At 39.0% G+C, this 12,080-nt stretch overlaps 1 protein-coding gene across 9 annotated transcripts in view; it reads left to right on the top strand.

Annotated features, from left to right (window-relative positions):
• The window catches only part of DTNA (dystrobrevin alpha), a 325,085-nt gene that overhangs the window by 290,216 nt on the left and 22,789 nt on the right, over positions 1-12,080 (top strand). For all 9 annotated transcript variants that reach the window (XM_054694102.1, XM_054694105.1, XM_054694103.1 and 6 more), the window contains 2 exons: positions 3,056-3,169; positions 10,406-10,502. In XM_054694102.1, the coding sequence (XP_054550077.1) occupies positions 3,056-3,169; positions 10,406-10,502 (211 nt within the window). The remainder of the gene's footprint in view (positions 1-3,055; positions 3,170-10,405; positions 10,503-12,080) is intronic.

The following is a 12,080-nucleotide window of genomic DNA, read 5'->3' as shown; positions in this document are numbered from 1 at the left end:
TAGAAGTATGAGCATTGAATGAAATAAGATGAAAATACATTTTTTGGTTATAGCCTAAGCCCTCAATGCTCATTACAAATCTTTTTTTTTTTTAAAGATTTATTTATTTATTTATTTATTTATTTATACAAGCCCTGGGTACAGTCAGAAGTGAGGGAGGGTGAGAGAATTCACCAGAGCAGGGAGCAGAGCAGGCAGACTGACGAAATACACTGCTGAGAGGAGCAGTGGGTGGCAGGAGAGGTCTGTGCGCCATGTGGGACCCTCGTCTGGTGGCTAGGGATCAAACTGGCGCTGCAGAGGCTTCAGGGAGCTTCACAGCCCAGAGCTCAACCGCCGTGCCACCGGGGAGGCCCACTCATTACAAATCTTACCATAATTTTTTTCTTATCAACACTACTCTCTTTGGCTTCCTTGGGTTAATCATTTTGTCATGGCTCTGTCCATAAAATCAACAAGCAGGGGACCTCCCTGGTGGCCTAGGGAGTGCTATCACTACCGCAGCATGAGTTCCATCCCCAGCCAGGGGTGCCACATGGCACAGCAGACCTCTCCTGTCTCATCTGCTGCTCACCTCAGCAGTGTATTTCAGAAGATCTGCCGGTTCTGCTCCCCACGCTGTCACTGGTGAACCCTCTCACCCCCTGTACCTCTGGCCTATGCACCAGTTCTCATCTGCATAAATAATAATTTAAAAAAAACAACAGGAAGGAAACCTGCTGGGAATCTCAGAATATCAGGATGTTAGTTCTGGAGGAGATCTTCTAAATCCAGCTCACTGACTTTTCAGGCTGAGCCCGATGCTACCCTGGGAACTCAGCAGACCCAAAGAGGAGGCAGGAGGCACTAACAGCACAGGGCTTATCTTCTCTTCAACCAGGGCTGCTCCCTGTTAATAGTTTGACATATTGGGTTTCCCTGGGATATTTATTTTAAAGAAATATTTTCACCATGGAACACCAAAGGGAACCAAAAAGGTTTAAATTCATCCTTCTCACCAAACCCATAAGAGGTCTAGTGACTCACTAGTAATTAGCCTTTCTTTTTTGTGTGAGTCATTTATTTAATCTGTTCTTTTGTTCATTTATTCTTCCAAACATTCATGCTTTCATCATATAATAATTTAACAAATATTTATTGAGCATTCACTCTGTGATAGGCATTGTTCTGGTGATAGGTATGCACTAGGAACAAAAACAATAAATATCTATATGACCTCAGGGGGCTAGACACACAATACATGTAATAAGTGAAGTATATCATACTTAGGTGACAAGTGCATTGAAGAAACAAACAGATAAAAGAAGATGGGAATCCTGTGTAGCGGTAATGCCAGGAGCATGTTACACTTATGATTAGGAGAATCATAGTAGACCTTATTGAGGAGATGACATTTTGGGTGAGAGTCAGCCATGCAGATATTTGTGGAAAAGCCGCAAGACAAGGACATGCAGCTGAAGTGATGACTCAGTAATCAAATAACTCCATTAGCCAGCTACCTGCTCTCAATTCTATCACCTCTCCGCTAGTGAGTTTCCTGAAGAGGGTAAAAATCCACACTAAGGTGCTTTCTTCACCATTATTAATCCCATAGTCAGTGAGCTCTCACAAAGACATGAAATTAACTAAAGATGCTATAATATGTTTATCAAATATACGCTAATTTGCCATTTGACCAATTTTTCTCAGAGGAGGTTTTCTGCTATAATTTTTTTTTTATTGAAGATAACTGACATAACATTATATTAGTTTCAGATTTACTAATACAATAATTCAATATTTTTATATATATTAATAAATGATCACCACAATAAGTATAGATAACATCTACCTCTGTGCATATTTAAAAACATTTTTTCTTATGGGCCTCCCCTGGTGGCGCAGCGGTTGAACCTCTGCAGCGCCAGTTCGTTCCCCGGCCGCCGGCGAGGGTCCCACCAAAAAAAAAAAAAAAAATTCTTACAATGCGGACTTTTAAGTTATACTGTCTGAGCAGCTTTCAAATGTGGAACACAGTATTACTAATCATCAAGCTGTACACAATTACACCCTCAGGAGTTAGGTCATTAGCTTCTTGATTCTGGCATGCTTGTGAAGCAGGCAGCTGTAAATCAGCCTTTCAGAAGGAAACAACCCCCTTACTCACTACGTTCACTTCCCATTCTTGGTGCTTTGTTCTGTCTTATTGGTTCTTGTGCATTCTGTTGGATGGGAAACCCACCCCTTCCATCAAGAGCACGTGACTTGTAACCTTGCTTAATGGTGTCTAACTCACTTAGGGATAATTTGCTCTGTACAGGTCAGCTGTCTTTAATGGCTGGCCTAATGCTCACCTCAATGGAGGGCAGGCCAGGCCTCAACATCAATAATAGACTGACGTGTCTCCCCCGACAGGGGTCACACCACTAGCACTCTTATGTCACAGATTCAATTATAGTGAATCCTTTTAAAAGCACTTTCCTTCTAAGGCTGCCTTCATTGAGATCCATTGTGAGACTGAAAATATTAAGAAAAAGAGATAGAATTTTGCCTAACTGGGGCATCTCAGAAAAAATCAGTGAGAGCCATTTCATCCCTGATGAGAGAATGGAGTTATTTAGTTTTGTGAAATGGGCACCATTTATCCTTATTTTCCCCCAAAGCACCTCTTACTTGGTAGCTCTGGGTACTTGATGGTGCCAGACTGTGATCATAAATAATAGGAAGATACGTTTTTGTCTCTGAAGCAGTGCACTTTTCAAAGTTGAACACATTACCAAGGTACTATATTACTTATAAGAGAGATTATTAGGCCTTGTTGATAACACTTAGCTTGAAGGCTCCAGGGTTTGGCTGTACTGGAAATGAAGTCAGTCAGCCTGTCATCCCCAGCACCCAACTAGCTGTAGCCCAAGCCTTGTAAACACAGTTGACAGTAAAGGTTGCTGCTGCTCCTAAACATAGCATGGCCCCTTTTTTCCTTTGCTCTGGTGATTTTAATCTGCTTAGATACTAGTACGTGGATACCATGGAAGTTAACTGACCCTGGCTCCTTCTCTTCCTTTTCTCTCCCAAGAGAAATCTTACAGGAGATCCAGAGATTGCGGTTAGAGCATGAACAAGCTTCTCAGCCCACTCCAGAGAAGGCTCAACAAAACCCCACTCTGCTGGCAGAACTCCGGCTCCTCAGGTAAGAGATGGAGCCCCAGGTCTCAAGGAATACAGGTGTTTGAGATCTTCAATAGAGTTGAAAAGCATCTAGCCAGAAGAACTTTCTTAGCCACGAGAACTGCTGACAATTTGTTCTGTTTTGCTTTTTAATAGCAAATACTCAATTGCTGAAATTCAGGGAGAAGCTGTTTATAGTTTATTCTTTCATTGGACACAGAGAGAAGGAAACCATGTTCTTAGATCAAATCTCTCACTGGAAAGATATTTGAACTCAACCTTTTTGGCTATTGTCACTACCAGCAATGTGTTTATGCCACAGTGGTGAACAGAATAAACACATAAACAGCTCAAACATTTTTATAGGTTTTTAAATTTTAAAAATTGCCTGTAACCCATAAAAAGGAGTCTGCTTTACTCTAAACCTGAGCCCTAACAGTTTTATGTACAGGTCTTAAAAATAGCTTGCGTATCTTCTTGTTCTACCAAGGAATTCAAACCCTGGTGTTGTCTAGTCTGTCATAAGAAATATTTGGAAATATATTCCAAAATTCTCAGAAAGGATCTTAGAAGTTCCTCAGGGTCAATTCCTGAATTTCGGCACACTTCTCAGAGTCAGAAAGCAGAACACGGATAAGGACTGTCTACCTCCAGCTGTGCCTATGTACAAAATGAAATTCGTGTCCTGGACTCCACACCAGATGGGCTCAGCCTTGTGCCTTAAATGTTGCATAGACTTAAGCCCATTTCTGTAGCAAACAACCTGAATATCAACTCAGACATTCCCTCACAGAACTGTCATATTGCCCTTTCAGGTAGCATGTATGACGTTCCTTTCATATTTCAGTTGGGTGTCAAGTACATTCCAGGTATATCTAACTGAGGCACAATTTTTTTTTTAATTGATGTACCATTGTTTTACATCCTTGTTTGTTTTTGACAGGATAGGATTTCCCCCCTCAGGTGTAGTCACTGTGATATTCCCAGTACCTAAGCACCCAGAGTGCTTCACCCCAGTCCATTGTCCTCTCCTTTCCCCCTTCTCTCCTTCCTCCCACTCTGAATGTGAGACATATTTTTATAAGTACAGATACCTCTTCTCAGAAAACCTTGTCCGTGTTAGAGTACTGTTTACTTCCTCCACACAGAGACTAAATTAAGTAGGATCTGGGTGGCTATGTTTGGATTTTGCCAAGTCCCTACTGACTGTAGTCATGGATATTTCTGGAGGCTCCATCCTGTCCTGCTCTTCAGAGATATCATATCTGAGCACTGACGCCCACCTGGCCCTTGTTGGCAGGCTAGATCCAGTTTGCTGCTCCCCAGGCTCATGCGCCTGACTTGGAGCATAGACCCACCCATGGTCTGAGCTATGGAAAGGAGGTCGATAGAACCTGCTACATGTAGGGTCGCTTGATAAGAAGATATCACATCATCCTTCAAATAGCAAAATAATTTCATAGAAGAAAGAGAAATCCATCCCTTTTAATCTATGTGATTTCTGGCCATCCCTTCAGAGAGATGTACTTACTATACCATCTCTCAGAAGGGCTGATCATGAAAAGAAGGGAAAAGTGATGTTTCACATCCTCTTCCTCCTTAAAGGCATATAAACGCCAAGGCCTGCTTGAAAGTATCTTTTGCCAAATAGTATTATGTAGGCCCTCCATATCTAGAAGTTGAAAGTTAAGTCTAACCTACACAGAAATGTAACAAAATGAACCAACTCAAAAGGGAGTAGTCAGTCACTGACACATCAGAATGCTGTTTCTCTGCTTAAAATGTTCTTTTCACCCATTCTCTACTGGAGGAATTTTCCACGGCACTTTCATTTGTGACTCCCCCAATAGCATTTGCTCTCAAAAATATTTGGTTCCATTTGGATGACACATCCTGGGAAAGCATCTCAATGTGCCTGGGTCACTGATGACTTTTCAACTGATATTTCTTCCCTCCATGATGCAGCTATCTTGGGACACACTGTTAATCCTACCATCTGCCTGGCCCTGACTCACGGGGCATGCCCATGGCCCCAACTGAGCCCAGAGCCACACTAAGGCTCTGTGGGGAATGCCCGTGCTCTCGCCTCACTGTCAACCCATGGCCCACACTTGAGACTTGAGGAGTGAAGCCCGTGACACCTAACTCCCAGCTGATTTGCTTCTACGCAGTCTTTCCTCCTGTGAGAAGCAAAGCCCTCTTTGGAGGCAATTTCTCTATTTCCCCAAAGGAGGATAAAGGAGGGTAAATCTCACAATTTGTGCATTTCACACATGCCCTACATCCCAGGTTAAGAAACTACTCTGTGTTTTAACCTTTAGTCACTTCAGACATCCAAAGAGCGCCAAAGCAATGACCTCTTGCACAGTTACTTTGGCATTGGTTGACCTTGAGCATTAGACATATGAAGTAGCCACAAAAACTCATTGAGTTTTGATAGGGTCTTCTCAAACCACAACTTCCTTCCCAAGCCTCTTGCTGACAAATCAGCAAGGGAAATTTCTTTCCATTGGTGGGTGGGGGAGGAGAGAAGGGCATCGCTTTGCTTTTCATGTACACATAGTTTATTTTTATCTTAAGAGCACCATGACCTTTCTAAATGATCCAATTTCCCTTCTCACTTTAACCACAAGAAAGCTGAAAGCAAAGTTTGCAACCCAGATCTGGCAATAGGATTATATGATAGGCATTTCTGTGCACTGCTCAAACAATTCCTATGCACTGGGCTCTACCTACAACGTCGCAGGTAATTGTTCTAACAAACCTGGCAAATCAGCACTGTTATTAAACTCTTTTTATAGACACAGAAATGGTTTTTCACAGAAGTTAACTAACTTGTCCAAAAGCCTGCATAATAAGTAGCAGAGGTGGATTCTGTCTCCTTTTCTCAGGTATTAATTATCTCCTGCTGGACTATCAGAATGAATACTTAATTGATTCCTAACCTCTGGTCCATCTACACTGTTACCAGATTTATTTTTCCTTGTTTTATTATTCATTCAATAAATGTTTCTAAAATTCAGTGCCCAGAACTTTTGTGGGCATCATGCTACCATGGTAAATAGAAAAAGAGTCTCTGGTGTCACAGAATTTGTGGTCTAATAGAAAAGTTACATAAATCAAATAATCACAAATAAGAAAATAATTGTAAGCTAAGTGCTCTAGGGATATTCTTTTAAAAAAGAGAGAGAGAGATAATTACCAAACCTGTCCTTCACTAGAGTCAGAAGAAGCTACCATGGAGGAAGGATTATTTGAGTTGAAGTATGAAGGCATGGGGTTGGGGATTAAGGACATAGAGGGAAGCTGGGGCAACTGATGCCAGCAGCTCCTAGAGGATAATGTATGTACAAAGACAAACTGTCAGGAGCTATTCTGGTACTTTTTTAGGAATCAAAAGATCTATAGATCTGGAATGCAGGGGAATTTAGCAAGAGATGGAACTAAGATCTGTAAGTGTGGCCTTCCACATCATCTTGAGACTATTGTTGTTACTGTTAAACAGAAAATAGGAAGCCACTGAAGGGTGATGCTTACATATAGAGCTATAGTGTGGATTAGACTGTCAAGTCAGACTCATGTGAATTAAAGATCTTACTCTAATGTTGAGCTTATTTTGAGAATACAGGTAATCAAAGGCTCACGTGAAGCAGGAAAGATCTAGGATATTCCATATAGTTCCTTAGATCTTTCCTTCCCACATTGGATGGTGTTTCTAAGGGAAACTTTGCAAAGTGATCTAGTGAGCCTTCCCTAACCTTCCCCACCATATGGAATTGGACATGCTCTTCTCTACAATGGTTCATATACCACTTACAGCACTCTATTCTTATTTTTACTATATATTCACATTCATTGTTTTTCACTTATTTGTGTCTCCTTCTCTCTCATCCAAGGACAGAAGCTGCATCATAGTCAAAATTTTATTTACAAGGTCTTAAAGGAAAAGCACTGAATAGATGCTTGTGTGGTGAAAAGTTAACTACAAAGCCATTATGAGACAGCTGAAGAAATGTGATTGCTAAGACAATATCATCTTTTGTAATGAGGAAAACACTAAAACTGTGAAGCAACTAACTTCACATTACAAATCTCAAGAAAAACAAGTATAATTTTCTATATCTATCCATTGCCTAAAAAAATAAGCATTATATTCCATAACCCCCAAATTGTATTCATTTCAATGTATATGAAATTATTGTTTGAGAAAACTTATTAATAAAAATGTCCTTATTTTGTTTTACCAATCAAAATGGAATTGTAATCTCTAATGCAATTCTGTGGTCTCAGTCTTGAATTTCATAGACCAGTTTAATTTTTTTTCTTTTCTGGAAAACAATATAAAATTGAATATCTTTTGTTTTACCATATAATGACTTTTTTCAAAAATCCATTATCTGTTATCACAATAGGTTCATGAAAACAGTGTTTTTTTAACTTTTCATTTTAAGCCCAAAGAAAAATTGTAAGACTTCCAATGAATTTCCCTCTATGCTCCACCTGTAGATTGCAAACATTTTACCACACCCTTCCCTTCCCCTCTTTCTCTCTCTCTGTTTCTCTCTCTCTCTCCACACATACAACACACACACTCACACATGCACACACGTTTACTTTATAAACTACAAACACATCTTTGAAGACCCGTTTAAGAGCACACATTATAACCTTTTACCCCTAAGTACTTATGTGTATATTTTCTAAGTATTAAGAAAGTCTATATACATACATACATATATATGTAAAACCATAGTACCATCTTTAAATTCAGGACAATTAATATTGAAATTTATTGTCATTAAATATTGTCCATTGTCCCAACACTGCCATAAAAGAAAGAAGTTTTTAAAATTAGCAATAAACTGGGCCTCCCCTGGTGGCACAGCGGTTGAGCGCTGGGCTGCAAGGCTGCTCGCAGCCTCTGCAGCGCCTGTTCGTTCCCCGGCCGCTGGCAAGGGTCCCACAAAAAAAAAGAAAAAAGAAAAAAAAAATTAGGAATGAACTAATAGAACTCTAGATTAAAAATCATTCCTTTGAAGATAAATATATCCAGCTCCATGGAAATAAAATAACTACTTAGACCTTGTTTCCTCATTTCTCTTTGTCATGGTGGAGATTGCACCAGATTGTTAGCAGAACCACATTTGATAACCGCTGATACATTCATAGACAAGATTAGCTTAAGGCATTATTTTTTTTTTCTTTTATAGAGGCATGTTTTTTTATTTATTTATTTATTTGTTTGTTTGTTCGTTTGTTTTGTTTATACATGCACTGGGTACAGTCAGAAGCGCGGGAGGGTGAGAGAATTCACCAGAGCCAGAGCAGGGAGCAGAGCAGGCAGAAGGACCGAAGTACACTGCTGAGGGGAGCAGCGGGCGGCAGGAGAGGTCTGCGCGCCATGTGGGACCCTCCTCTGGTGGCCGGGGAGCAGCCGGGAATCGAACCGGCGCCGCAGAGGCCGCGGGCAGCCTTGCAACCCAGCGCTCAACCACTGCGCCACCGGGGAGGCCCCAGCTTAAGGCATTATTAAATGAACTTTTTTAACTTAATTCAGTCAAATGTGTGCCATGTTGTAAAAGATGACTACTATAAGAAAACTGTACAAGCTTTCTTATATTGATGAATTTGAAATTAATTCTTGTTAAGTTTTTTGAATAGATTTTAGATGCCTCTCTTAGTATTTATTACCTTCGGTATTAGAATTTTGTTTCAACCTTTCCAAATTACTCCTGTGACCAAAGACCACGAATTGAATAGTAGTAGTTACAAGAGAAGTGGGAATAAGAAACATTATCACCTTTCTACCAGGCCCTATTGTGAATGTGTTTATAGCACCATTTGCAGATAAGGTCAAAGAAAAACAGTACTGGATTTGTCACTGATAACATTTTTGAATGGGACAGGTCTTTTACAATTAGAATGCTTCAGTCCAGGAATACTCACTAAAGTCTATAAAGTATGATGTTCCTCATGCTCTGGACTCAGAAAAGAAACAATTGTAAAGGAAATAAAAGGAAGCATTGCTCCAGGAGTAAGCTTTACATGGCAATAAAAGCTAATTATAAATATATTCACAAAGGGTTGATATGTTTATATATTTGAAATTCATAATTCATTCTATAGAAAGCCTATGTGAAAATAAATTGAAAATATTTCATTTATATCCATAGCCTGTCCTCCCACAAAATATCTTTCAACTGGATAAGTCATTGACCTAACTCAGTGTGACATTTTTATATTGTCGATTTTCATCTCAGAGTCCCTGTTGTAACTCCACTTGATATTGTGGGTTTGACAGTGAGACCAGGCATACCCACTCATATATTAACACATACATGTTTAAAGCAGCCACACATTTTTAAAACATAAGTCCAATATTTCAGACTCAGAAGCCTTTGGAGCAAGAAAAAAAAGATATATATTATTTATTCACTAATGGTCATGAAATAACAGATTTGGAAATTGATTTGAAAAATATCCATATGCTTCAGAAATATGAAGTATTAGTACTCTTCTACGTATTGTTTTATTCATTTTCCCCTTTTAAAAATAATTTTGGTAATTTTTAATGTCAACATAAATGACCGAGTATACACTGTCCTTTCTGGTTTCCAGTTTTATTGACAGTTTAATAGACATTCTGCAAAACAAAACAAAATTAAATAAACACAGACCTTACAGATTATTTTCAGTTAGAACAATTATATAGGAACTCCTTTATTCTGATTTCACTTTATGAAAACAAACTCAAACCAGGAAATTTAGAATGACTATAATTACCATATACTATTAATATTTCACCTCTGAAAGGCACCAACCACATTGCATGCTATGTATGGAAAAGATGAAAAATATACTTTTCTAACTCAGTCTCCAAATACTGAGGTGATCAGTACTTTCTGTTAAATTCACAGAAGAGTCTTTGAGTTTGAAGGATATGACCTTTTTCAATAGCTTGTTTTAGTTTGTTGTCTAAAGGAAGCTCAGTGGAACAGCCCAGAGTTTATGGCAGTGAGCATCCAGAAAAGATTTCATTAAATTATTAGCTCATAGTAGCAAGGGATGTATGGAAGAGTTTAACACAGTTCCTAACAAATAAATATAATTTAAGCTATAATTGTTCATTCATTTGACAAAATTTTCCCTAATAACAACATCAAAGATCCCTAGGTCTTTTCCAGGTAGTCCAAGATTGGAAACGTGATTATTTCAGTGAGTCAAATGCTGTTGCTGATGATGACTGCTTCTTTCTTAGACAGCGCAAGGATGAGCTAGAACAGAGAATGTCTGCTCTCCAGGAGAGCCGGAGAGAGCTAATGGTCCAGTTAGAGGGTCTCATGAAGCTACTAAAGGTAAGACATTTACAAATAAATGTTGCCTAGACCTATGAGTATAGTATTTGTGTAAAACAAACAAAAAAACTTTGTTCATAATATACAGTGGTTTTTCCAATTTGTTCTGTGTGATTTCCCACAAAATATGTTTTCAAACTCATATACTGGGTCATCTTACTGCTACCATGAATGGTAGCAGTCAATTATAGAGCTCATTCTTACCCATTTTCCAGAACACAACCATTAAGTTCCTTTGTGAGATAACTTTTGCTTGGCTTACTTCCAGTTCCTCTAATGAAACTGGTCTTATTAGAAATATTTTCTTTTTAATAGCTTTTAACAATTGTGACCAAATTGAACATAAGTTAATGTCTAATTTAGAAATTTAAGCTACAGTCATTAGATAATTTTGGTTATTATAGTTTTATTAAAAGGAATAACTTCACTAATTTCAGTAAAATATTTTATCTCACCTGTATGTGGCTTTACCAACAAGTCACATAATGTTTCCCAAACTTAAATGCAAACTACAAAGGGGGATATCTTCTTACTTGTTTTTTAGGGATGATCTATAGATATCCTCTGCAGAGTGTTAAAGTTGATTATTCCTACTGGGAAGTAGCATCCTTCCTTTAATAAATCTGTATCCACTCTTCAGTATACACTAAATTATATTTCAAGTCAAAAGTAAACTATTACAACCACGTGTCCAGAGTCAGCGCAGTGAATATGTCCAGCCCCTGTGGTCATCCTGCCTGATGCAGACTTTCATGAACCAGTGTGGACTGGTCCTGTGCAGTGACAAAAGCAGGAAATGACCCTCAGACAGAATGATGGTGGCCACACCCCTTCGGGCAGCCTGCTTCAGTGCCTGGACCCCCCCATGCCTGATGCAACATCATTATTGTTTCTGTACTGGTTGAGTTTCTTTCGCTTTTTCCTTCCTGCTGCCTTCCTTTTCTTCTTTTCTTTAGTTAACAAATACTTACAAAAACTTACTGTGTCCCAGAACTGCTGTTTTTTCTTTTGTTTTCTTTCTTTATTTTTATGTCTTAGTCTATTTTTCCTACCATCAGTGTTGGGAATGCTTTATTGCAATTAAGCAAAATTTACTTTTTAGTGTATTAGACATAAAAAGTATAGAATTCAGTTTTGGCTATACTGCGTATGCTAAGACAGGACTAGAAAATTAATAACCTCTTGCTATTTTCTGGCCCATCCTCTCATTTGTTGATCCAGAGGAGCTTTTTCTGCTTTCTTTTCCAAATTACCAAGTGAAGAGGGCTGAACACATCTTTCCCTTCACTGACTGACAGGAAACTTTGAAACAGCTCCCTGCTACAGTTTCTGTCACCATAGTGATGAGCTATGAGTCTAATTACCACCCACCATCTTAGCGTCAGCCTGGTTGGAGCACAGTGACTGTATCAGGATATACAAACTTAAGATAGAGAGAAAGGTTGTATTGAGAGGTGGTTGGACAGATGGAGAAAGAGATGGAGCTGGAGTCTCAAGTACCTCAATAGCCTTGAAACTGAAGTCATTGAGGTAAAAGAGGCTTAACTGCCAATCCATGTTTCCCTTACCCTGCATTCC

This window comes from Talpa occidentalis, unplaced genomic scaffold, assembly GCF_014898055.3.
Source record: "Talpa occidentalis isolate TD23 unplaced genomic scaffold, MPIMG_talOcc4v2.1 talOcc4.13, whole genome shotgun sequence".
Classification (NCBI taxonomy): Eukaryota; Metazoa; Chordata; class Mammalia; order Eulipotyphla; family Talpidae; genus Talpa; species Talpa occidentalis.
Note: the sequence above shows the minus strand (reverse complement) of the source record. Positions and strands in the feature narration are given on the sequence as shown.